The 27725-nt window shown below is 38.9% G+C and overlaps 1 protein-coding gene across 5 annotated transcripts; it reads left to right on the top strand.

Moving 5' to 3' along the window:
• The first annotated feature begins 438 nt into the window (after positions 1-438).
• LOC127414490 (protein ENL-like) lies at positions 439-27554 on the top strand. 5 transcript variants are annotated; one of them, XM_051652542.1, is made up of 12 exons: positions 439-562; positions 4826-5006; positions 8959-9041; positions 9696-9839; positions 9972-10097; positions 12585-13220; positions 20072-20159; positions 20918-21029; positions 21782-21881; positions 22354-22422; positions 24618-24689; positions 24808-27554. In XM_051652542.1, the coding sequence occupies exons 1-12, from the start codon at positions 551-553 to the stop codon at positions 24934-24936; spliced, it is 1752 nt and encodes a 583-aa protein (XP_051508502.1). In that variant the 5' UTR covers positions 439-550; the 3' UTR covers positions 24937-27554. The 5 variants fall into 5 exon arrangements, with proteins under 5 accessions (XP_051508502.1, XP_051508500.1, XP_051508501.1 ...); XM_051652540.1 differs by having other exon boundaries at positions 22354-22431; XM_051652541.1 differs by having other exon boundaries at positions 20069-20159.
• Positions 27555-27725: the final 171 nt, after the last annotated feature.

The following is a 27725-nucleotide window of genomic DNA, read 5'->3' as shown; positions in this document are numbered from 1 at the left end:
AAATCTATCATTATTTCACTAATTGAAGCATTCTCTATTAGATATTAAACTAGTCACTCAAAATGGCAAGTGAAATCCCCCGCCATTAATAATTTATTGTAATCCCCTTATTAATCACAGAGAAAAGAGGTATGTCCTCAACCAGCCAATCACAACTCGGCTGTGTGTAACATGCTTTGTCTTGAAAAACGGACTTGAAAAACATCCAGGAAAATAATAACAGCGCGCTGTGTAGCGCTGCTACAGTGCAAAAATAAAAACATCCTATCGCTTCGGCAAATCTCCCAGTTTTACCTACCGGTACAGACAGCCTGTGGAAAGTCCCGCCCACCGCGCTTCGCGATTGGCTGTTTGGTGTAAAGCGCATCCTCGGCGGCTCCTGATTGGACACATGCGCTTTCTGTTTTGAGTGCATGCCAGAGGTCCGGAGAGGGGAGGGGAACCGTCTAGTTTCCGGTTTTGGGCTAGAATTGACACACAATGAGGAGTCGCGAGCAGCCGCTCAAAAGCCTTCTGTAAATAAACAGGACCTTCGTCAGGCCGGTGAACTATGGAGAATCAGGTAGTGTTTATCGCTTTTGCTGTTGCATGGAGTGAAGTCAACTTTTGTACTCGCGCGCATGGAGAAATCCACCATTGTAAGTGAATGTGGACACTTGGGGCTCGTGAAAGCAGCGGATCGGACCCATGTAACCCCTCCCTCCCTCCTCTCAACTATCTGACTCGAGCTGGCCACGCAGATTAAAGCTACATCTGTATTTGAGGACATCAGCTAAACTTAAATGGTTCAATGCGTTTGCTATCTTTTGCAATAGGCAAGTTGTGCGTGCACCATGAGAAACACAAAGGAGATTGTGTTTTGTCCCGTGTTTCTGTGGCCTGGGAATCAGTACAGTATGCGGCTTTTATTAGAGGGAATGAGGAACATGCATTTTCATGCATTAGCTGTCCTGACAGAGTATGCACACAGTGAAGAGTGAGGGCACTGCACAGGTCTGAAGGTGGGGGGATCCTGGAAGTGGCAATCTGTCTCCTTCCAAGGCAAATTAATTGCCCCTTTATGCAATATGATTTATGAGATGCTTAAACGAAAAGTGCAGAAGCAGTGATCATATGCTGTAGATGAATATGATTGCATTACTATGCTGCCTTTTAATTCAGGTTGATTACTATGTGCTCTCCATAATGTTTGTGCGTTGCATGAGCTTAATTAGTTTTGCTGCTAGCCTGCTACTAAGCAATTTCCTTTATACATAATTTTATTTGTTGACATGTGTCCTCTTTTGTCATTTAAAATGGGAAATCACAGTTTCCACTCAGATACCTTAGTTACTACAACTATTGTTACTACTGTAACATAATAATAATAATAATAATGGAAGCGTTCAGAATCTTTCTGACATCTTGTTTTCTTTTTCTTTTTTGGTGACAGTGGTGTCTAATACCATATAACCACAAAGTAGTATCAAAAACTAGTAATTTTTTTTTATTTTATTTTTTTGTAGAAACAATTTATAATTTACAGTTCTAAATTTTTACTATCAAATAAAGGTGTCTCAATACAGCAAAAAAGTTCAAACATCACATTGCTTTTCCGAGCAGTCCTGCTTAATATTAGTGATCTGTTTGCCCAGCTATTGCTTTAATGATCAGTCCAGTTGTATTGTTCCTTTCTCATAAGCTGTGTAGATCTGCTTTTGACTACTTTCTGAAATTTAATTGAGCCATAAAAATAAATCAAATATATGTGGCCTGAACTGGATCAGTGACAACAACATTGGACCTCTTCCGAGATTTGTTTTGTTACTCTATTTTTGGCTTACACATGAACTGCTTGTATTTTGACTGTGCATGACTGATAATCTGTATCGTAGCATTTACCTGCAAGGAACCCATCCTCCCACATTTGTGTCTGTTTTGAGTTTTAAAAAGCAATGCGGGTGAGTCTATCTATGCTGGGTATTTGTCAGGCCTGCAGTCTCCTGTCTTGTGTTAGACCAAGAGTAGTGTTTGCCTGTCCTCCTGTATTTAATCTACTCCTCTTCTTGGGCTTTTTGATCTTTTTACCCCCCTTTGCCAGGATTAGTGTGGTCATGTGTTGGATCTCTTATTGTGTATGTCTTCTGTCTGTTCCATATCGTCTTCATTTTCGGACATGGTGAGCTTTCATGCAGGAAGTGTTTGTAATCGTTACCTCAAGGCAAGGTAATCACGGTTGTTGCTGTCACAATAACAAATGGCAAGGCCTAAAAAAAACCTGACTGTGTAGTTCTTAGTGTTTAGAGAAGCCAGCCTTTGTCTGTTTGTCTGTACGTGACATGGCTGGGGCTTGTGGCTGAGTGAATGAGAGATGGATTCTTAAGGGTTATACGGTTGCCTGCCGGTGTCGGGGCATGGCATGTTTTGGCTTCAGAGAGTAGGAGTGTCGGCCAGTGCAGAATTAAAGGGTATTATGATGTCAGGAAAAGAAGGCCAGATGGCAGCCAATTGATTCCTGGGCTGTCAACAGATTCACTAATTCAGTGTCAATAATTAACCTCCATACCTAAAAACATGTAGTGACATGGTGTGAATGTTATTATTTTATATTATATTAATTAACTATAATAAAATGTGATTATTAATCTGCTAATTGAATAAATGTAAATGCAATTATTGTTATTTACACCATGTGCACATGAGTTGCTACGTCAATGTGTCATTGTTTGTGTGCTCTGCTACAGAGCGCTTCATTGCGATCTGTGAAATAGTAATTATTACAGTGAAAGCAATGTGTATATATAACTGACACATCAATAAGCTCTGCCCCCCTTGGTTACTGTTTCTCGCCTGCCAAGTTTTGCAGGTTTTCCCATAGGAATGAATGGGAGATTGCCATGAATTGCACCGTTTTTGGCAAAATAGTCCCATAAACAGAATTGATAATATTCTTACTTGGGCTAGAATGAAGAGTGACATTTTAAAGCACACTTATCTGATGTTTTTTGTAAAATAATTTTTTTAATGAAACAGTAATTTGATTGAAAACTGTGGAGACTGTGAATCAGAATTGAGGCAAACGATTATCACAGTCACTTGAAAAGAGAAAACCGTCATTTGATGGCGATACACACCTGATAACATTTAGTATATAATGTCTCATAACACACTAACTATGGTGCCCTGAACTCTTTATTTACTATCACCTTTACTAAGACCTGAATTAATACATGAGTGAATTAACGTTAAAGGTGCACTCAGTAACGTTTGTCTTTATGTCATCATTTAAAATCAATAGTTTTCAGTTTCAGATGCCATTGTATTGGACTGTAACTGGGATTAAGCGAGTAGTATTAGGCTGGTCATGTGATTCTAACATGGCAGCCCTCATGTGCGGACCCAACCCGATCTCATGAAAATTTGTACAGAATTTACGAGTTGGCTATTTCGTATGGTCTCACACGATGTTGTTCGCATAAACTCGTACGACTTCATCACGTGCAAATTCCCGGATGTCAAATGCGGAAGTAAGCACAAGGCATTAAAGGACATACTTATTAATATTATGCCCTTACCCAAACCCCTTATGAAAACTTAACTAATCAGTAGAGAGTGTGAACATGATAGGAAGCTGTTGTGTGTGACAGAAGCAAGTAATTGTTGCGTATTCGATGGAAACGATGTCCAGCAATGTCATTGGCTGTAGTGATAGTCGTAGGAATTCAAACGAGTGCAGTCGCACGATATCATATGAATTAGCCAAATTTAGATAAGTCGTACGAATCCTGATGATTTCACCTTGAGAATGTTGGTGGACCCCCTCCATGTTGGATAAAACAGATTTTATGAGGTTACTGGTATGACTGGAGTCATTATTTTAATGTGAGTGGACATGATTTTCTACATATATTGCAAAATTACAATTCATGTCTTTAGGAGTTAAACTTTTTTTAATGAGGAAAAAATTACTGAGTGCACCTTTAAGTTATTAGCTTTAATTTAGCTAGAAGCAAATGTAGGTGTCGTTGCTGATGTTATACATGTTCATTTGGGAATGCGGGCTGACACAGGTTAATCCATAGCATGTTTTTCCTCAGGATTTGTTTAAAGATTATTTTAAAAGAAAGAAAAAACACAGTGAGTATCCTCTCTAGGTAGTCTACCTCATGCCACTATTGCAAGTGGCCCAGCAAAAAATTTTTATTTTTTTTTGATAATATCTATAGGATTTGGCATAAAACCACTCAAACACACATTTCTCCCATAGACATACAGTACATTGGAAAAAAACAAATGCTTGTCAGAGAAATGGCAGACGGCAACAGTTGCTAAGATATGATTGGTCAGCAACACTTTTTTAGCGAAGGGTCAATTCTGAATGATGGTACCCTACTTTCACTGTTCAATGCTCCATGGATTCTGTTTCACTTCAATTTCACTCTGTTCCTCACACAAAATTATGAAATTACTTCAGAAAACTTGGAATATAGCGCATGAGTAAATTTGACTACTTTATGGTGTTATGTCATTTTTAATTGCAATTTTTGCGTGAACTATAAAAAACCTTTAGATGTGAATGTGACTTATAGCTGAAATATGTTACTTTTTCTTATCCCAGCTTAATATGCAGAGCTAAGTAAGCATTCATAGGTTAATTTTCAGCTTATTCAGAAAGCTGTTTTGAAAACAATGTTTATTTTTGCAATTCCATTTGCTGGCGCTAGTGGTGCAGAAATTACTTACTTGAGCTTTAATCTTTGAAAATGCAGTACTGAAATTTTAACTGCCCTTGGTCCGATTTCACAGTTTATTTGAGCCACGTTTATCCCTGTTTCTTTGTTTGCAGTGCACGGTTCAGGTAAAGCTTGAGCTGGGTCACAGGGCCCAGCTGAGGAAGAAGGTGACGTCGGAAGGCTTCACTCATGACTGGATGGTGTTTGTCCGAGGCCCCGAGAACAGTGACATTCAGCACTTTGTGGATAAAGTTGTCTTCCGGCTGCACGAGAGCTTTCCTAAACCCAAGAGGGGTACATTTCATATATTCATACAGTTGAAGTCAGAAGTTTACATACACTTCGGTTGAAGTCATTAAAGCTCATTTTTTAACCACTCCACAGATTTCATATTAGCAAACTTTAGTTTTGGAAAGTCGTTTACTTTATGCATGACACAAGTCATTTTTCCAACAATTGTTTACAGACAGATTGTTTCACTTTTAATTGACTATTTCACAATTCTAGTGGGTCAGAAGTTTACATACACTAAGTTAACTGTGCCTTTAAGCAGCTTAGAAAATTCCAGAAAATGATGTCAAGTCTTTAGGCAATTAGCCAAGTAGCTTCTGATAGGAGGTGCACTGAATTGGAGGTGTACCTGTACAAACTCAGTGCCTCTTTGCTTGACATCATGGGAAAATCAAAATAAATCAGCCAAGACCTCAGAAAAAAAACTGTGGACCTCCAAAAGTCTGGTTCATCATTGGGAGCAATTTCCAAATGCCTGAAGTTACCATGTTCATCTGTACAAAGAATAGTACGCAAGTATAAACTCCATGGGACCACGCAGCCATCATACCACTCAGGAAGGAGACACATTCTGTCTCCTAGAGATGAACATAGTTTGGTGCGAAAAGTGCAAATCAATCCCAGAACAACAGCAAAGGACATTGTGAAGATGCTGGAGGAAACAGGTAAACAAGTATCTATATCCACAGTAAAACGAGTCCTATATCGACATAACCTGAAAGGCTGCTCAGCAAGGAAGAAGCCACTGCTCTAAAACCTCCACAAAAAAGCCAGACTACAGTTTGCACGTGCACATGGTGACAAAGATCTTACTTTTTGGAGAAATGTCCTCTGGTCTGAAGAAACAAAAATTGTTTTGCCATAATGACCATCGTTATTTTTGGAGGAAAAGGGTGAGCCTTGCAAGCCGAAGAACACCATCCCAACGTGAAGTATGGGGGTGGCAACATCATGTTGTGGGGGTGCTTTGCTGCAGGAAGGACTTGTGCACTTCACAAAATAGATGGCTTCATGAGGAATGAAAATTATGTGGATATATTGATTCAAAATCTCAAGACATCAGCCAGGAAGTTAAAGCTTGGTTGCAAATGGGTGTTCCAAATGGACAGTGACCCCAAGCATACCTCGAAAGTTGTGGCAAAATGGCATAAGGACAACAAAGTCAAGGTATTAGAGGGGCCATCACAATCCAACTGAAAAAGTGTGTGCAAGCAAGGAGACCTACAAACCTGACTCAGTTACACCAGTTCTGTCTTGAGGAATGGGCCAAAATTCCAGCAACTTATTGTGAGATGCTTGTGGAAGGCTACCCAAAACGTTTGACCCAAGTTAAACAATTTAAAGGCAATGCTACCAAATACTAACAAAGTGTATGTAAACTTCTGACCCACTGGGAATGTGATGAAAGAAATAAAAGCTGAAATAAATAATTCTCTCTACTATTATTATGACATTTCACATTCTTAAAATAAAGTAGGGAAAAACCGAGTTTAAATGTATTTGGCTAAGGTGTATGTAAACTTCTGACTTCAACTGTAAATGATTCATTGCATAAACACCATGTGTGAGATCTACAGGAAATATAGTACATCATGAGAATCAGCATACTTCTCATTCTTAATATTTGGGGCAAACAAACACATCAAAACTTCATTCCGTGTGTCACATGTCTTGGTCTTGGACTTACAGTGCTGGTGCTGAGTTTACATTTCCTATTCACATTTGTTTGTGTAATAATATTGATATGGCGTAGCGATTAGGGTTGGGAGTATATTTAGGATATGTTCAATTTGTTGGCAATATAGACTAACATTAACTATCATAGTGAGTATTGCAATGATTTTGATGTGCTTTTTATTTGGTCATTAAGTTTTAGACTAAGACTGTGCCAGGAGACTTGTGCCCAGATATTTTAATAGCATCTCTGATTTAAACCTCATTAGCAAAAGCGCAGATAAAGTTAGAAAGTTCTATCACTTTCATACAGTTTTCATACTTTCATACTGTGCATTATAGTGGTTCAACAGTATGTTTGTGACCTCTTTCAAAAATGTTATCAGAAATCAGTAAAAGGCATTGCACATTAGGGGTGAGTAAAAATATTGATTTTCCGATGCATTGTGATATGGTTGCACGATTACGACAAATCGTAACTGTCAATTATTTCCCTTGATATTGTAATTGCGATTAATTTCGATTAATAGGATTTACATTAAAATACTTATTTGGGGTGATTCAACTACATGCCGTATTGTTTATGTTTGCTACACATCCAAAACAAGCTGAGAACTGTGTTCAACTGTTCCTGAATGACTTTATTGCTGTTTTATACATCAGTTAATCAAGACTAGTTGCCTAAACCATCAACTTTACATTGGCCCTCTCAGAAGCATAAAAAACAAAGCTGTTATTAAAATTTTGAATAAATCATACACAGAAGCGAGCAATGGACATGTCTCTGATTGGTTAAAATGACCAACCACTGCAAAAACATATGTTAAATAGAAAATTAAATGAAATTTTTTTATGTAAAATGAGTAGACCTACATGGACTGCTATAATTGACACTTTTCACGATTAGTTAATTTTGGCAGCTGTAACTGAAATCTCGATTATTTATTAGATTAATTGTGCAGCCCTACATCATGATCTTCATTTGAACCTCGGTATCGATTCTCAAATCCCAAAATGCTGAATATATTCAGCAACCCTCTACAATGAGAGGAAATCACTTGCATTTGCAAACAAATTTCTCGCTATTCGTCCCTACTCTATGCTAGCTATGCTACTCCCATAGCTTCAGCCATGACGCAGCGTGGAAATAGCCGCTTGAAAGGGAAAAACAAAAAATAAATATTTAATTCTATTCACGCATTTCACAGATGAGATAAAGCCGTCCGAGTCTCTCTCGTTAACATGCGCTCATTTACAAATACTCTTTTCAAAAATGCCGGTTTTCTTAAAGAGACAGTTCTGGTTTTTAGCGCATGTTCAACAAATCAATGTAAATGCCTGTAAATAGTACAAATTATGCAATTAAACAATAAACATGTAACAAAAAATAATATATGTAATAAAATATCAGATTTATTGATTGAGTAGATGGATTTGTTCATTTTTAAACTAATATTAGTCAAATTAACATTTTTGTAATCTACCTAGTTAGAAGGTCCCCTGTATAATTAACAACATTAGTCGGGAGAGAATTTCTTTCATATGTAAGCAAAAGGAATATTATAACTGAAATATACCCATGTAAAACTATATCGAATTGAAATTGAAATCGAATCGAGAGCTTGTGAATCTGAATCAAATCGGGAAATCTGTAATAATACCCTGACCTATTGGACATGCATAAAAATGTATATAGGAAAATATGCATTGTTTTGTGGCTAAATGATTAAATATCATTCTTTGTGTCTGAAAATGTGAAATGCTTTTTAAAATACATTTCTACCACATCTACTTACTTCAAATTAAACACAATGAATCTACTTGGCAACAATGGCTGTTTGGTCAAAACTGTGGTTCCTCTGGTTGGGGAAGAAGAAATTGTTTTTTTTACACCTTTTTAATCGTTTTGGAGCAAATATGTAAATATCTAGTTACATATTGAATCTTGTACTAAGGCTGAAAAATAAAGAGAGAATTTTAGCTCTATTGCCCAGCGATAGTGTAGCAACTACATATTCATTATTTTAGAAAGAGGTCCTGAGAGGTTTTGTCCACATAAAAAGACTAAAACTATTACTGCTCTTTCCCTCAGTGTCTATTCTATGTATTTGACAGAAACATGTTGATATTCTCTCTCTAGTCATGAAACTAGGTGGAAATACAGTGAGAATACATTTAGGCACGTCGATGGTGGTAGATATTGTAGAACTTGTAAAAAGGCCTTTTCTACTTTGTTGTAGCATTTTTCAGTGAAACAATTCCTGCTTTTATTTAATTGCAGTGTGTAAGGAGCCCCCATACAAGGTTGAGGAGTCAGGCTATGCTGGCTTTCTGATGCCCATAGAGGTCTACTTCAAAAACAAGGTGAGATCTCTCCCTGTACTGTCATGAAATATGTTGCTGTTGTCTTCTGTCCTGTAGATATATCATTTTCATTCACCCAGAGCTTTCACTCTGTCTGACTTATCCGAATACCAGCTTACTGTATCTTTTTGCATCTTGTAATTTGTAAATGTCCCCTTGTAGAGATTAAGCAGGCACTATAGTGCATTAAGTGTATGCAGAGGAGAATAATTTGCCTTATGATGAGCTTTATGCTGGGTGGTATCATACAAAACAAGCTACACTAGTGTTTTCAAGCCCACCCGCTGACTCACTAGCCTGTGATATGTAACCGTAACAGTGTTATCTGATTTGAAAAACATCCTAAACCTTAAATGAGTCTTGTTTTCTTGAGCTGTTGTTAGCAACTCAGAGATTTAAGCATAAAAGATTTAAAAAAAAAGAGCGAAGGTGTGTTGATTTGTGTGCGCTTTTTCAACTCATTCAGACTCCGATCATTATAGATTTTTACTGAATCTTTACTGAATCTTGAAGGAATTTGTACCATGTAATTATTTTTGGACCGTGAAATGTTATTATATGTCAGATTACAGTCTCAGTTCTTGCTCCTTGTCTTGAGTTGTTCACTGGTATAAGCAGAATTAATAGAATCACTGAGTGACTGAATTTATTCAGGAAGAGCCAAAGAAGGTGTGTTTCAATTACGACCTCTTCCTCAACCTGGAGGGCAACCCACCTGTCAATCACCTGCGCTGTGAAAAACTCACCTTCAATAACCCCACCCGTGACTTCCGTCGCAAGCTGCTCAAGGCTGGAGGGGTGAGTGATGCACCTTGGGAAATGTTAAAAAAAAAAAAAATTCTCCATGGATAAGAGTTTTATGTTTAGGAAATTTTGGCTCTATAATTTCATTGTATGCTCCTTATCTCTAGTTATCTTTCTCTATATAAGGTCATGGTGGTCCCAGAGGGGACAGAGGTGGTCCCAAAACCCAGTCCAGATTACCCCATGCTTCCAACCATCCCACTCTCTGCCTTTTCTGACCCTAAAAAGAGCAAGACATCACAAGGTTCAAAGGTATGAAAAAATGTTTTGTCAGTATAAGCAATTAGCACAATGTTTTCACATAATTTCTCTCTCTTTGATTTTTTTTTATATCTTCTCAAATACTTTACAACAGTGGTTTTTAACTGATTTTGCTGCAGGGCACAGATTTGACATTTGACACCATGTGATGACCCAGCACAGTATTAAAATATTCATCATAAATCGTAATTATCGTACAAAATCGTAACTGCAGTATCATATGAAAGTGAACAAAAATGTCCTTAAAATCAAACATGAAATTTATGAAAATTACCATGAACTGTGTTGGCCCAACAATATGCTAAATTATTAAAATGATATAGACTGAACATAAAAATTTAATTTGGTTTCTAAATGGTTTCATGCTTTGGGCAACATAATTCACTACACAAAACAAATTGTGGTCAGTACACAAACCATGAGTATGCTTGCTGCAAGTGAATCTGTATTAAATGTAGTTTGGGTCATTTTGTCTTTGATTTTGCATAGTTTTCTTCCTGATTTTTGAGGATGAGGGGATGTCGAGCAAAATGTGATTGGACGCACAACATTTGACATGAATAACAAAAAATATGGGACGTGTATTCTCTTTTTTTAAAGTCGCAAAGCCTATTTATTTTGCAATCCTAACTATGCATGATTATACTGTATGGCTAGTTGCATTTTTTATTATTATTTGCATTTACTATTTTTTTCCCCCTGCTGTCTACAACCAGTTGACCATTTTGGGTCACAAACCATCAGTTGAGAACCTCTGCTTTACAGTGTGTGAAATCCAGATACCTGTCAACATATTAAGGGTTCAAGGCCTCCTCTATTCTCTTTTTTTGTTTTCTTAAAAGCAGCAAATTAGATTGTTTCAATAAGAATTAAGTCCATTATATAGGACATGTTTCAGATCCCTGATAAATGACCTTTTCTGTACAATAGTTATCATATCTGAGCACTGACGGCTTTGTCTGGGTCACTCTGCAGTGTCTTTCATTAGTGCACTAAAAAGGGCCAGTGGCTGGCTGATGAAGATCTTTCAGCATCCCCATTATCCTTAACAGTCCTAATTTCACATCCTCATTAATACAGCAGATTAACTTTGTGTGAAGGTCACAGTTGGGTGAAATGCTATTATATTCATAATAGGGTTGCTACATATTTTCAAAATCGATTACTCTGTGGGTTGTCTAAACAAGTAGTCATCTTTTTAATATGTCGCCTTTGACTTACACTGACACCTAGATGCCATTGTAGAAATTCACTATGTACAGCTAGCCATGATGAATTTAATCCATGAGTGAAAGTGTCCAATAACAAGGCGGTTAGTGACTACATTTACATGGACACCAGAAAGCGGCTTATTGCGAGAAAGTGGCTTTCCCATTTACAAGCACTGTATAATGCCTACTCTTTACTTCCATATACATGCAGCTTGGTCAGTAAGCAGCTTTCTCCACAGCAATGTAATTTCCCTGCGATGCTTGTGTAAATAACAAATGGAATATGAGGAAGAATTTGCTATTTTATTCCCTGTGCTTCACTTTATTTCCAGATATTCCATTGTTGCTTCTGTGTGTGTTTCTTTTACTTCTGTCATGACCTGCAGCGTAATTACGCTGAGTTCCGCTCTTACGTAAAACTCTAGGATTCCCCCAGTGTACTAGCGCATAAACAGGAATGTGAGGGACTGTCAGTATTTTACATTAGTGTGTATAAATGGGTATAGTTTGTAGTGTATGCTTTTCCAGCTGTACTCCTAGAAATGTTGAATTCTTTCCGCTTTGTTGACTTGTTGGGCACCATCCCATTAGGGCTGTCAAATTAAAATTAGAATATTTGTTGAATTTAAGGGGGAAAAAAATGCACATTCGAATGCTAAAATTGTGCATTTAAATTTTGGATGTGTGCCAAGCACTGATGATGACTTCAAATTGATCACATTCTTGCACTAAACAGGATAGAAACAGCGCAACAAATACAGTGTAACAGAAAGCATGTGCCTAAAGATGCTTTTAAAGTTATTTTTAATTAGACACAGCATCTAAACAGTGCTCCTGCACAAGACGGTGAATAAACAAAAGCAAATCAAAGATGTTTTTCTAGCGCACGTTTACATAGAAAAACAAATGGATGGTTGCAAATGCGTTCAGTGTGAACAGCCCCTTACATTTGGTGAAAGTACTTGGCCATTGCATCTTGCTCTCTTATAAGCTTTTCTCAAAATAAGCAATGAGTTTTTTAAATGCTTTTTCAGGAAAGATGTTCAACTTGGAAATGTGTGTCTCGAGATCCTCGCGTTTGGTTCCATTCTGTTGTGTTCCGTCTGTTTGAACAGCCCCTGGCCTAGGCTCATAGCCGCTGCATCACCAAGTTCAGCCGAATACCACTGCTATCTGTGAATATTGCTACCCTGCATACAACTGTACTGAATAAAAAACAATGTGGTATTTTGTATGTAAACGTGGTAACTGTTTTTTTCCCCTGTAGGAACCCAGTAAAGAGGGTAGCAAAGTTTCCAAATCCCACAAAATGGCCAAGGAGCATCGAGAGCGGCCGAGGAAAGACTCTGAGAGCAAGAGCTCGTCCAAGGGGGATGTTGACCGGGATAGCAGCAGCAGCAAAGGTGGCCGTGACTCTTCCTCATCCTCCTCATCCAAGAAACCAGAGATCAAAGTGAAAGACGAGAACAAAGTCCAGCCCAAAGCTGCTTTTAAGGAGCCCAAACTCACACTGAGGGAATCCAAAATGGAGGGCATGTCTCCTAAAGGAGGGGGGGTGGGGTCAGGAGGTGGGGTGGGGTCAGGAGGTGGGGGAGGGGGAGCCAGCGATGGAAAAGCCCCCAGTAAACGACCTTCCAATGCAGAATCACCTAAACCTAGCATCAAGAAGCCAAAGAAGGGTACTGAGGGGTCAAAAAGCTCCAGCAGTGGGGGGTTCACCGGCACCTCCCCCCGGACAGCGTCCTCCTCCACGGCTGTCTCTGGCTTTGCAGAAAAGAAGACCTCTAAAGAGAAGGGCCGCTGGGCCAAGGGCAAGTCAGAGGCACAAGAGGTCAAGGAGTCCAAGAAGCCTCGAGAATCTGACAACTCCAACTCAGAAGATGAGGCCTCCATCAAGTCTGAGGTTAGATTTACTGTATGTGCTATTGCTTTTGTAGTGCTTGCAAGGCAAGTGCTATATTGAAATGTCTCCCACTTTTTTTTATTATTCTTCACAAATTTCTGTAAGCAAATCATCCCGAGCCACTTAACGTGTAGACTTCATTCAAACTTTGTTTTGGGGATATTTTCAGCATTCGTGTGCTATCTATTTGTGGTTTTTATTAATTGTATAATAACTTCTATACTAAAATCTAATAGACAGTAATGGCATCACTAAAAGATTTGCATATGGAATTCTGATTGGTTTTCTTTCTTACATCTCTTTGCGTTCTGAATTGTAATTAGTCTTCTTTTTTTAAGCTGTATGTAAGGAACGTTCATACATGGCGTTTTCTTCTGTTCCATCTGCATTTTTTTTTTTTAAATGTATGATTGGTTTAAATGTGCTAGACAGATTTCTGTGTGGTAACGAAACGCTTTATTTTTTAAACACCGTGTTTTAACACCGTAAATGTAGTTAAACTTTTGATGTGCTGCTTATCTGTGTCAGGATCCATCAGATGTTAAAGGGTTAGTTCACCAAAAAATGAAAATTCTCTCATTATTTACTCACCGTCACCTGACTTTCTTTCTTCTGCAGAACACAAACGAAGATTTTTAGCAGAATATCTCAGCTCTTTAGGTCCATAAAATGTAAGTGGATGGTGATCATCCCTTTAAGCTCCAAAAAGCACAAACAGACGTAGCAAAAGTAATCCATATGACTCCAGTGGTTAAATTAATCAGAATCAGAATCAGAATGAGCTTTATTGCCAAGTATGCTTACACAAACAAGGAATTTGTCTTGGTGACAGGAGCTTCCAGTACACAACAATACAAAAACAGCAACAAGACTTTTAAAAAAATAATTAAAATTGAATAAAAAATTGATAAATATTGAAAAGAAAAAAGTATATATAGAATACACAATAGACAAATATATATATATATATATATATATATATATATATATATATATATATATATATATATATATGGAACAAATAATAAAGTAAAGCAGCCAATAAGTGCCCAACATAGATGGGAACACCTTCAATACTGTTTAAAAAGCATCCCAGGGTGATACCTCAAGAAGTTGGTTGAGAAAATGTCAAGAGTACATGTCTGCAAGTAATCTGGTTGCTGGTTTGATCCCCACAGACACCACCATTGTGTCCTTGAGCAAGGCACTTAAATCCAGGTTGCTCCGGGGATATTGTCCCTGTAATAAGTGCACTGTAAGTCGCTTTGGATAAAAGCATCTGCCAAAGGCATAAATGTAAATGTAAGTGATTGAACAGTACTGACTGGCATTTTCATGGCTTTGGATATATTTTTTTATATCCTTTTCCATCTTTATAAAGTTCCATTACGTTGTTACGCAGGTCTTTTGACAGTTCTTTTCTACTCCCCACGGCTCAGTATCTAGCCTGCTCAGTGCATCCACGTGAGAGCTTACAAACTCATTGACTATTTATACACAGACACTAATTACAATTTAAAAAGCCACAGGTGTGGGAAATTAACCTTTAATTGCCATTTAAACCTGTGTGTGTCACCTTGTGTGTCTGTAACAAGGCCAAACATTCAAGGGTATGTAAACTTTTGATCAGGGCCATTTGGGTGATTTCTGTTACCATTATTATTTAAAAAAGACCCAAACAACTATGTGATAATAAATGGCTTCATATGATCACTATCCTTAAATAAAAGACATTGTTTTTGCATGATCAGTCATATTTTCAAAATCAGTGTCAAAATTTCACAATTTCTTCCAGGGTATGCAAACTTTTGAGCACAACTGTATATATATATATAGATATATATATATATATATATATATACACATACATATACACATATATACACATACATATATATATGAATATATATACATACATACATACACACACATACACATACGTAGTGCAAATCTAAATACAAATCGGTTATATACAGTGCAAGGGAATGTAATGGCAGAAGAGGTAAGATGTGTTGGATAATATAAAAAGACTAAGCTGTGTGTTGCACATTAATTATTGCTCAAAGGGGCAGTTTTAACTGTTCATGAGATGGATAGCCTGAGGGATAAAACTGTTCCTGTGCCTGACGGTTCTGGTGCTCAGAGCTCTGAAGCATCGGCCAGAAGGCAACAGTTCAAAAAGGTAGTGGGCAGGGTGAGTGGGGTCCAGAGTGATTTCCAGCCTTTTTCCTCACTCTGGAAGTGTATAGTTCTTGAAGGGAGGGCAGGGGGCAACCAGTAATCCTCTCAGTAGTCCGAACTGTCCTTTGTAGTCTTCTGATATCTGATTTCGTAGTTGATCCAAACCAGACAGTTATAGAAGTGCAGAGGACAGACTCAATGACTGCTGAGTAGAACTGTATCAGCAGCTCCTGTGGCAGGTTGAACTTCCTCAACTGGCAAAGGAAGTACAACCTCTGCTGGGCCTTTTTCACAATGGAGTCAATGTGGGTCTCTCACTTCAGGTCCTGTGAGATGGTAGTGCCCAGGAACCTGAATGACTCCACTGCTGCCACAGTGCTGTTTAGAATGGTGAGGGGGGGGACAGTGTTGGGGGATTCCTCCTAAAGTCCACAATCATCTCCACCGTTTTGAGCGTGTTCAGCTCAAGGTAGTTTTAACTGCATCTGACAGCCAGCTGTTTAACCTCCCTTCTGTATGCAGACTCATCGTCATCTCAGATGAGGCCGATGACAGTGGTGTCATCTGCAAACTTCAGGAGCTTGACAGAGGGGTCCTTGGCGATGCAGTCATTGGTGTAAAGGGAGAAGAGTAGTGGGGAGAGCACACATCCTTGAGGGGCACCAGTGCTGATTGTACAGGTGCTGAAAGTGAATTTCCCCTGTCTCACAAGCTGCTGCCTGTCTGTCAGAAAGCTGGTAATCCACTGACAGATAGACGTGGGAACAGAGAGTTGGTGTAATTTAGTTCGGAGGATAGCTGGGATGATGGTGTTGAAAGCTGAACTGAAGTCCACAAAAAGGATCCTTGCATATGTCCCTGGTCTGTCCAGATGTTGCAGGATATGATGCAATCCCATGTTGACTGCATCATCCACAGACCTGTTTGCTCGATAAGCAAATTGAAGGGGATCTAGAAAGGGTCCAGTGATGTCCTTCAGGTGGGCTAACACCAGTCTCTCAAATGACTTCATGACCACAGACGTCAGGGCGACAGGTCTGTAGCCATTAAGTCCTGTGATTTTTGGTTTCTGTGGGATGGGGATGATAGTGGAACGTTTGAAGCAGCATGGGACTTCACACTGCTCCAGTGATCTATTGAAGATCTGTGTTAAGATGGGGGCCAGCTGATTAGCACAGGATCTAAGACATGCAGGTGAAACGCCATCTGGGCCCTGTGCTTTCCTTATCCTTTGTTTTCGAAAGACACGGCCCACATCATCTTCACAGATCTTAAGTGCAGGTTGAGTAGCAGGAGGGGGAGGAGGGGCGTTGCAGGAGGTGTTGGTGTTTGTGTGAAGTGAAGGTCAGAGTGGGTGTGGGGTGTGAAATTGGGCCTTTCAAATCTACAGTAGAACACATTCAGGTTGTCAGCCAGTTGTTGGTCCACCACAGGGTTGGGAGCAGGAGTCCTGTAATTTGTAAGTTGTTTCATCCCACTCCACACTGATGCAGGGTCATAAGCTGAAAACTTGTTTTTTCAGCTTCTCAGAGTATCTTCTTTTAGTCACTCTGATTCCCTTATTCAGTGTGTTCCTAGCCTGATTGTACAAGACTTTATCCCCAACTCTGTAAGCATCCTCTTTGGCCTGACGAAGCTGCCTGAGTTCTGCTGTAAACCATGGTTTGTCATTGTTAAATGTTAAATAAGTCCTATCAGGAATGCACATATCCTCACAGAAACTGATATATGATGTTACTGTATCTGTGAGCTCGTCCAGATTGGTGTCTGCAGCTTCGAAAACACTCCAATCAGTACAGTCAAAGCAGGCTTGTAGTTCCAGCTCTGCTTCGTTGGTCCATCTCTTTACAGTCCTTAATACAGGCTTAGCAGATTTTAATTTCTGTCTGTAGGTTGGAAGAAGATGAACCAGACAGTGATCAGATCCCAAAGCTGCTCTAGGAACAGAGCGATATGCATCCTTTATTGTTGTGTAGCAGTGATCCAGTATATTTCTGTCTCTGGTTGGGCATGTAATGTGCTGTTTGTATTTGGGCAGTTCATGTGTGAGGTTTGCTTTGTTAAAATCCCCAAGAATAATAAAAACTGAGTCCGGGTATTGTTGTTCCATGTCTGTGATTTGATCAGCCAGCTGTTGCAGCGCGGCATTCAAACACGCGTTTGGCGCAATATATACACACACACACCAGAATAAATTAGTAAAACTCCCGTGGCGAGTAGAAAGGCTTACAGTTAATAAAGAGCGCTTCCAAATTAGGACAGCACATCTTCTTTAAGGTTGTTACATCTGTACACCAACTTTCATTGATGTAAAAGCATGTTCCACCGCCTCTTGTTTTCCCCGTTAACTCTGCGATGCAATCCGCTCTGAACAGCTGAAAGCCCGGCAGATGTAACGCGCTGTCTGGAATGGCTTCACTCAGCCAGGTTTCTGTGAAGCACAAGGCAGCAGAGGTTGAAAAGTCCTTGTTTGTGCAGGTGAGGAGATGTAGTTCGTTTTGTTAGGGAGAGAGCGGAGATTCACAAGATGAATGCTCGGCAGCGTTGTTCGAAAGCTGCGCCGATGGAGTTTGACCAGCGCGCCTGCTCGTCTCCCTCGCCTGCGTCTCATAGCGCGTTTAAACAACACAGCCGCCCCTCCGACTAAAATGTTCAACAAAACATTTGAATATTCAAAATCCGGGAAAAGATTGACTGGTATATGCTGTCGAATGTTCAGCAGTTCGTCTCTGGTAAAACTGACTGGAAAAAGATTACTAAACACAGGACAAACAAACAAAAACAACAAAACAATTGGAGCGATCCACACTGAGGCGGCCATCCGCGGCGCCATCATGATGAATCTGATGACATTAGAATGTCTTCTAAAGTGAAACAATAGCTTTGGGTAAGAAACGGATCAATATTTAAGTCCTTTTTATTATAATTGTTTACTTCCGGTCACTCTCCGATTCACATCCACGAGTGGAATCTGTTGACGCTGCCTCTAGCATGACGTAAGTGCGTTGGCATGTTCATGAGAGAAATGATTCGATACAACCGGAAGTGCAGCTCAATTTGTTTACAAGAGTACGCTGTTTGAACATCCCAGCGTGCTTGCATCATGCGAGAGGCTGTGTGTACAGAGTCCCCTCGTGGACGCGCTTTGGAGAGCGACCGGAAGTAAACAATTATAGTGAAAAGTACTTAAATATTGATCTGTTTCTCACCCAAAATGATTGTATCACTTTAGAAGACATAATTTAACCACTTGAGTCACATGGATTACTTCTATTACGATTGTGCTGTTTGGATCTTTAAAGTGCTGATCAACATCCACTTGTTTTTTATGGACCTAAAGAGCTGAGATATTCTTCTAAAAATCTTTGTTTGTGTTCTGCTGAAGAATGAAAGTCATACACATCTGGGATGGCATCAGGGTGAGTAAATGATGAGAATTTTTTTTTTTTTTTTGGTGAATTGTCCCTTTAATAAGCATATTTACTAGACTTGGGATCGATGCCCTTTTCACACTTCAATAATCGGAAGATTTTCCTGATGATTATTGATATATATTGAGATTTTTTTGCCGATTTAAATAGGGCTACCCGTTGCACAATAGTCTTTGTGTTTTCAAACATATTTCTCAACACAGCTAAATTAAACGGGGTCGCACACCGGACGTGTTTGGTGGACGACATGGCGCATTCTAAAAATCCAAATTATTATTTTCTATGAAGGTACATACACAGCTTGGGCTTGCTCAAAATTCTGCAGTGCCACGGAGCATTACTCTCATAGTTTTCCAATAAATTCAACCCAAATCATTATCAAAGGACATAGATTATTTAGCTATCACTGGATGATATATTGTGTGTATATATATATATATATATATATATATATATATCTTTCATATAGCATACACAATGTATTTTCAGTTACAAGTATGTCTTTTTGTGGTTTGACAGCTTAAATGAAACCTCTTCAGAGATTCATACAGAGAAATTGCATGATAATTTCTAATCGTTCAGTTTGCGCAGTTAAACCAGTTTTATAGACTAACCTGCAAATTCCTGAACATCACTTTCATTCTTGAAAGTGTAGAAAAGCCTTTGTAACTTTTGTGTGTGCGCGTCCTGTGCAAGGAGCTCTAAGATACCGTCCTATGTTGTGATACCCGTGCCTTGCGACTTGCTTCAGTAAATGTTATATCACCCCCTTGTGGTCTCCCAATGCTATTATGCCATACATTCAACAAAAGCCCAACTGAGTGTATTGGAAATCACGCAAATTAGGCTTCTAATTTAAATGTTGGCAAAAGTTAATATATTGATAAAATAATGTGGCAATCAATAATCGATATATCGTTTTTTATGACATGCCTAATATTTACATATGGACGAGTTTTTGTGTTAGCATCTGTGTATGGAAGTTTAAATTTCTTCTGTTCAGTTCTGTCTGTTTTTAATGCAAGACTCTCTGTCTCTCCCTTTTCCCTTTTATTTACATTTGGGTTTACTGTCACTTTAAACTTTAACTCTTTTTTTTCTGCTGCCTTGAAAGCACTGGTATTTCCTTCTGGAAATGCACATCTTGTTTAGTTTATTGATTTGAAGTCCTAAAACAACCTGATATCAGTTATAACCAAAGGCATTTAATTTTGTCATCTTCACTCCTTTCCACAGCAGTCTGCCCCCTCCAGCCCATCTAATTCCAGCTCCAGCTCAGAGTCCAGCTCCGACTCAGACTTTGAGCCACACCAGAAACAAGGCCAAGGTAGGACCTGTTCTTTTACTGCAGGGAGTGTCCTGATAAGATGCATACAGATCCATACAGTAAATAGATTTCCCTATCACACTTTAACTCAAGGTTAACAATCTACTGCTTTGGAGAGGGTTAAGGACGTGTCAGATCGAGGCACTTCCTCAAAACTTAGAAATCAAGGCCATTTTTATTTAAAGTAGGGATTTGAAAGTTAACGCAAATCTAGTCTTGCTTTGGCAGTTTATATGAAATAAACATGAGTAGTACCAAGCCATGAGAAGGGAAGAATCTTCATTGTTTACTTGGATGGAAATACCTCCTTCATTCTTTGTCTTGTGCCATGAGATTTGTGAATAAAATGCAGTGTAATACAATAAATAAAATGAAATACAATAGGGTGCAATGAAATAAAGAACATATGGGTGCAGTAGTGTAATAAAATACATGGCTCAATTAAAACAATAAATTAGCTCAGTAAAAATTAAATTACATCCCTTGCAAAAACGGTTTATTTGCTGCAAAATTATATTTACATTTTATACGTTTGGCAGGAGCTTTTAACAAAGCGACTTAAGTGCATTTAGGGTACGTTATATCAGTCTGTGCATTCCCAGGGAATCAAACCTATGTCCTTGCTGTTTCAAGTTGCGGCCTACAAGTTGAGCTATAGGAATTTACAGCAATGTTTGCCACAGAGGTTTGCCTGAACACTGTATTTTTGTTAGGGATGGTAGATGCTGTAGTTGCTCATTCTGGACTATGTGCTTTAGGTCCACTGCGCTCTATGGTCGAAGACCTCCAGTCGGAAGAATCTGATGATGATGATAGCAGCTCAGACGAAGAGACGCCAGTCAAGAACAACCTGCCTAGTCGGGACTCAAGGTCATTCTCTATCTCTCCTTCTTTTCTTGCCAATATTTGTTTTTAAGCAGGTCATTCACATGCTTTAAGTCCTTGTAATCAATGTTAGTGGAGGCATAGAATGGATTTGTTTGCTCGGCGTAAACACGACTTTTACGCCTCTATTATTTGTATCTCTCAAGTGTTGCTAAAATACAAATAATTTTTTTAAGGTTTGAAGTGTGACATGAATGTTATAATTGGACATTTATGAAAAGTTTTTTTTTTTTATTCTTTAAATGTGAAATGCATTCATTCAGATATAATTCAATGTATCAACTTTAAAGGAGTTAGTTCTCCCAAAATGAAAATTCTTCCATTATGTACTCTCCCTCATGTCGTTGCAAACCTGTATGCTTTTATTTGTGAATACAAACCAAGATGTCTTTGAAGAATCTTTATGCAGATCTTTCTATACAACAACATTTCCTAGTGACCACATCTGTCAAGCTCTAAAAAAGACAAAAAAGCACCATGAAATTGTCATAAAAGTAGTCCATATGACTTGTACGCTATATTCCAAGTCTACTGAAGCCACGTGATAGCTTTGTGTTAGGAACAGACTGAAATGTAAATATTTCCATTTGCCAAAGCTTGTTTCTAGCCTGTTTTCTTTCTTTTTTTCTCCCCGTCTAGATTCAAAATTGTCCTTATTTGGAGCTTGACAGATGTGGTCACTATGTGTGTTCCTTTAACAGTTCTGCACTAGGTTTAATTGACCTTTCTCGTAACAGGCTGAGCCTAGACAGCGAGAGTGACTGCAGCGATGGGCCACAGCGCCCCAGTCGAGACCCTCCCCCTCAGCCACAGAAGCACAGCTCCACCAATAACAAGGTCAACTGATACTCAAGACTGCATGGCAGTTTCTCATTGCACCTTAACAGTCATCCAGTTATTCATGCAGTAATACAAATTGTTCAGTTGGCAGCAAACGGTCTGTTTTGCTTGAAACTTGACTGTAGTAGTTGACTGTCTGCTTTGGAATGATTCATTTTGAAGATGATGGATGATTGGCATTAGTTCTTGGATTACGCTGCACCCACTGTTGAAATGAGGTGGTGATACTTAGCTTTTGATTGAATGCCTGTGGAATGCTGAATAACTGGGTGCTGCCAGTCATCTCACTGGAATTTGGAGTGCAGCTTGGTTTCAACAATGCTGGTCCACTATTACTAGAAAAACACAGCAACAGATCATTTTTCTTCATTATTCTTTAAACCTTTTGAGTACTCAATGTGTGTGATTTGATTTCTTCTCTCATCTTGTTCCATTCCTCTTTGTTCCTGTCTGTCTGTCTGTCGTACAGGTGTTAGGCAGAAAGAGTCCAGACCCTTGCTTACGACAGGAGAAGGTCTTGAAGAAGGGATACGACAAGGTAGGAAGGGTAATTCAACTTTCTTTACATTTTCCACCTCTCACTCTAATAGGATTAAATTTATCAATTTAAAACAAGAGCTCTGTTCCAAAACCTTGTGAGCTGCCTTGCTATCTACTGCCTACATAGGCAGCTGCCTTCTAAGGTGGCAACTGAAGTAGAACCTCATAAGTGACTGGTTTTCAATGTTCTACACAGGGAGTTTCTAAAATGAAGCACGATTAAACCAGACTCTCAATTGATTCCAAAGGTCTTACATTAGCATGTTGCTAAGCTAACGACATGAAACTCTGATAAGCATAAAAATACTTAGTGCACACAAATATGGGGTAAATAGTCATGAGACATGATGAGACTTTGGTCTCATTTTATCCCAACAGAGTTTGATGTTAGCATGTTGCTAAAATAACGTCATAATACTCTAATAAGCGTAAAAATACATAGTGCACATAGCAAATACGCTGACTACCACCCCTGGAGTCATGAGTATGAATCGAGAGGGTGTGCTGAGTGACTCCAGCTGCACTTTCAAAGCAACCAATTGGCCCAGTTGCTACTTGCCAGGGTGAATAAAGTCAAAGGTTGCCTTCCTCGTGGTCGCTATATATGGTGGTTCTCGCTCTCGGTGGGGCGTGTGGTGAGCCTTCACACACGCTATGTCATCACAATAGTACAATAGTAGGTCTAGACTGTAATTTTAAAAACACAAAACAAGGCTTCAGTAATGATACATTTTATTAAACATGAAAATAATATGAAGAAATATGCAATATAACAATTACAATAATAAACACTATCCTTAATCGTTTCTTTGAAAGTAAAGTTATAATAGAGAAATTAAAACAATATCCCTAAGTAATGTTTGATTCATTAAAGCATGACAACCAATAGTAGCTTCAGCAACCCTTCCAGAAAACCTATCCAAGCATTATAGCAGGTAAATAACTTTGCCAAACAGTTAACAATTAAACATCCATCCGGAGACTGATGTCCTGCCACTGCTGTCCTGAACTGCGACTGACTGAACAGCCATAGCTTCCCCAGCCAACCCTCAAGCCCGTTCACACAGCAAACGACATTGTCGCTTGGTGTCGCTAGACTCTGCGATCTTTGTCACTGATGGGTGTTCCTACAACTGTCACTTTAATGTTATTGGTGGACTGTACATCTGGCCATAGGAGCTTCGGAAATTCTGTTTACAGATGATACTGCCAGTAAAACTAAGGCATCATTTTAATTTGACAAGGAATCAGTTCTATTGCCTCTAAAAATTTACATTTTGCAGGGGAGAGTGTTTTATATAACCTCCAGCAATGCTCAATGCATCATATCATGAACAAGATGATCAACCTATCAGTGTATGAATCAGACTCATTCGGAATGCTGACACCGTTTTCCATGCTTATTTTTATAAGGCTGTATCCATGTATGTGGTTACAGACAAATGATATAGAACAGTGAAATTGCTCTGGATGGATGGCGTGAGCTCCACTGTTTTCACTCTCATTGGTAGTCACTCCCGAATGTCTCCCGTCATTTGCATAAAGTTGAAATTTTCTCAACTTTGTCTTGTCACTCGCCACAGCGATCTCTGTCACCAACAGTCACTGCAGCTTGTGTCGCCAGAAGTTGCTCTGCTCTCATTGAAAATTAATGGGGGATTGTGTCGCTTTGGTGTGCGACGTCGCTGGTCGGTGTGAACGGGGCTTCACGCGACATGACACAGTAGCTGGTCCTTCTTTTCTGAGCTTACGGACATGACGTAAACACAAAAGGACGAATGACGTTAGCCTGTGATTTCGCGCCAAATCTTACCTGACAGATACCTTATCTTACCATAGTGAATTGTGGTAAGACAAGGAAAGGGTTTTGAACACAGATTATTATGTACTCACTCAATTATGGATTTTTGTTCATTGTAGCCAAAGAAATCTTACATAGTGCAGCTTTAAAATGCTGTGTAGGCAGGCAGCTTACTAGATTTTGGAACAGAGCTAAGGTCCATTTAGTCAGCTTACAAAGCACGAAATCATAAATACTAGTATTTATGTTAGTAAATATGTCTCTTTTTTTTTTTTTTTTTTTTAATGGAATAGTTTCAGTATTGATGCAAACTTGTGTCTCTAGAGCTGCCGTACAAACTGATCTCTCTTTCTCTCTCATTTTTGACATATTCAATCCTCTCATTGTTTCAGGCGTACACTGAAGAGTTGGTAGATCTCCATCGCAGGCTGATGGCATTAAGGGAGCGTAATGTTCTACAACAGGTGTGTGTATTGAGTGGGTGTTTGTTTGCAAGCATGTGTGTAAATAAATAAGAGCTCAAGTTGACTTGGGTTTGTGAACAAATACCATTGACCTGTTTATGTCCGTTCCTGCCTTCAGATTGTGAACCTCATTGAGGAGACTGGCCACTTTAATGTCACCAACACAACTTTTGACTTTGACCTTTTCTCATTGGATGAATCAACAGTCCGTAAACTACAAAGCTACCTGGAGGCGACTGCCACATGACAGGAAGTCAGACAAGGTTTGGGAGGTGGAGGGCTGCCCTTTTTCACTTCTTCTAAGAGAAGGCTTAAAGATACAGCAGGTGAAATTGACAAACAGGAAACAGGCATACAATCACAGAAGTACCGAGACATAGAAGAAAAGGAGAAGATAGTGAAAGTGGTTGATGCACAGACAATATTTTGGGGCGCTAGATACACCTATGGGGCGTCTCACATCTGCAGCTGCAGGCTGCCACTACAGACTTCCCAGGAAGACAAAAGTGGGCATCTCTCCATCTTCCTATCCAATGAACTTTAGCTCTCCTCTCCATCTCGATATTCTGTGGGATAGGAAGTTCTCTGCCAGACCTTTTGAGGGCCATATCTGAATTGGAAAACGTCTCTCTCTGTTGCCATACGCACTGATGCATTGAGGGCCACAACCTTTAATATTTTATTTTTCTACCAATGTTTTTTTTTAGGTATTTTTGATTATGGCCGCAACGAAAGCCCCACACGCCATGAATGTATCGCTTTTTATCCTCTAGGGCTAGTCTTAGTGCCTTCATCATGCCATCTCATTTGTGCTCTTAGGGATTACAGCAGTGTTATCTTTCACTCCGACTTTAGTATATGTGAGATGCTGGGATACCTGGCTATTTTCTGGGAAATTCCAGTTTGTATGCTAATATGTATCATTTCTCATTTATGTGTTTGCCAAATGGGCCTTTGAATTCTTAAATGTTGTGCATTGCTAGTGCAGCTTGTGAAAGTATTTGGAAATCTATGTTTATCTCTGTTCTCTGTCATTAAATCTGGTTTATACATAGACTTGAAAGGGAGAGACAAAAGAAAAGAAAAAGCTGGGTGAGATGATGAGCTGTTTTTTGCTCAGTCACTGAGGTAAATAATGGGAAATGGCCCCTGAAACAGCAGTCTGTAAATTCACTGTGCTTCTGACTCAAAATCTTTATCTATGCCCTGTGTGTCCATTCTTATGCTAATAGCTTTAAGAGGTTCTGTGGCCTGAGCTACAGACCACATGCCCTTTACTTCACCTTTTGAGAGTCTGGGAGTGTTTGTGTGTGCACATGTGTTTGGATACTTGTGTGTAGCGGAGTGTAGGACGCTTTGTATTGTCTGTTTGCATGAGTTTTTCATATGAAACTCTTAGGTTATGACACTATTTGTCTGAATCTGAACAAAATTTGAAATTTTCAACTTTACACTGATGAATGTTTGATTATGGGATGCGATTGTTTTGTAGTGTGAGAATGGCTGTGTCTTGTGTGTCTGTGAACTTTTAACCCCCAACTCCTAGTTTGTGAACTTTAACCTTTGACCGGATACTGGTTTGGGTCAGCCTGTCATAAAATGGGTGGGGCAAGAGGCCACAAGGGGGTGGGGTCATTTGAACTTGAGTGGCAGCTCTGAAGAAACGCCCCATTGAGCACACCATGTTCTTTTTTTTTTTTCTTTTTTTTATTTTTGAGGGGGTTATTTTTTAATTTATGTACCTCTGCACTTTTGGATTTGTTGACTCAAGTACTTAATTGTCTAAACTGTATTTTTAAGAATTGTATACAGTATTTACATACAATATGATATAAATTTTTGTCAATTTATGTCATGAATTTTAAGTTTTTAAGGATTATTTAGTTTTTGTTTTCTCTGTATCATTACATTATATTATCATAGACTAAAAAACATGTCATGAGAACTTGAAACTTAAGGCCAATTTATGAGTTCATTGCAGGGTGTGTTTGTATATCAATGATGAATTACCAAGGAGACAACTAGCATTGAAAAACGGTCTGTTTTGTTGTAGTGCGCAGTATACAGAACGTCATTATGACACTACAAGAGAAGTGCAGATTTGCGAAAATAACAATTATAGACCTTCATAGTAGCGCCATATTTGATTTTTTGGCGGGAATAAAAACTAGCCGGTGAGGGATAGTACAGTCTCTTCAGTGGGCTGTACTGATGTTTAATTTGGTGTTGAGCTTTCAGCAGATGAAACATGGAGTAAAAACAGGAGGCAAAAACTTAATAAAACACGAGATGTGTAACTTGTGAGCGCATACATTTTACTGACAGTACGTCTATCCCTCACAGCCTCGTTTTCATTCCCGTTAAAGATGGCGCTACGTCTATTTGAGTGTTTGTGATTCAAAGTAAAGAATCTCTTGAGTTTTAATACAACACTAATGAAAGGGGCACACATTTCAACTATTTAAAATACATTGCATATATATGTTTAATAAAAGGTAAACAATAAGATTATCTTATGTAAAGGAGGTGGAGGTAACATATGCCAACGGTTAATACTGCATCGTCAGATACAGGTGAAGAGATCTGTCTTTTGTCCGTCAGTGGTGTTTTTATTTGTGTTTGTAAGCACGGAAGGACTCGCTGTATTTATCCGTGGGGATTGGGGAGGTCTGTGGTTTTACATATCTGATAACGTGGTAGAAAAACCTTCCGTGATCTGAACAGACGTTATTTTTAGTATGTGTTAAACTTGGCATACAGTGCCACCGTGTGGTCATTTGATGCAAGTTGTAATAAAGGCAAAAGATCATTTTTATGTTTTTTATTGCAAAATCATATTATGAATAAAGTCATTTGAGTACTGTTTTTTGATTTCAGTGTCTTTCATCGCTAGTTTCAGCGATAGTTAAGCACAACGAGAGTCTTACTGACTTTTCACAATGTAGTTTAGCACTTGGATTAACTGAATTTAACCCTCTGTTAAACTGTTTCTTTGCGCAGCTGATATCCTTGAGTTATGAAGCCCACTTTTTTAGT

Source organism: Myxocyprinus asiaticus, chromosome 24, assembly GCF_019703515.2.
Source record: "Myxocyprinus asiaticus isolate MX2 ecotype Aquarium Trade chromosome 24, UBuf_Myxa_2, whole genome shotgun sequence".
Lineage (NCBI taxonomy): Eukaryota > Metazoa > Chordata > Actinopteri > Cypriniformes > Catostomidae > Myxocyprinus > Myxocyprinus asiaticus.
This window is presented reverse-complemented; position numbering and strand designations above follow the sequence as displayed.

What these genes read in the sequence shown, in the direction of transcription:
- LOC127414490 (XM_051652539.1), top strand. An exon ending in AGCTGCTCAAGGCTGGAGGG is followed by an intron (nt 9,840 to 9,971) that starts GTGAGTGATGCA and finishes TCTCTATATAAG; the next exon opens with GTCATGGTGGTCCCAGAGGG. An exon ending in ACAGCTCCACCAATAACAAG is followed by an intron (nt 21,882 to 22,353) that starts GTCAACTGATAC and finishes TCTGTCGTACAG; the next exon opens with GTGTTAGGCAGAAAGAGTCC.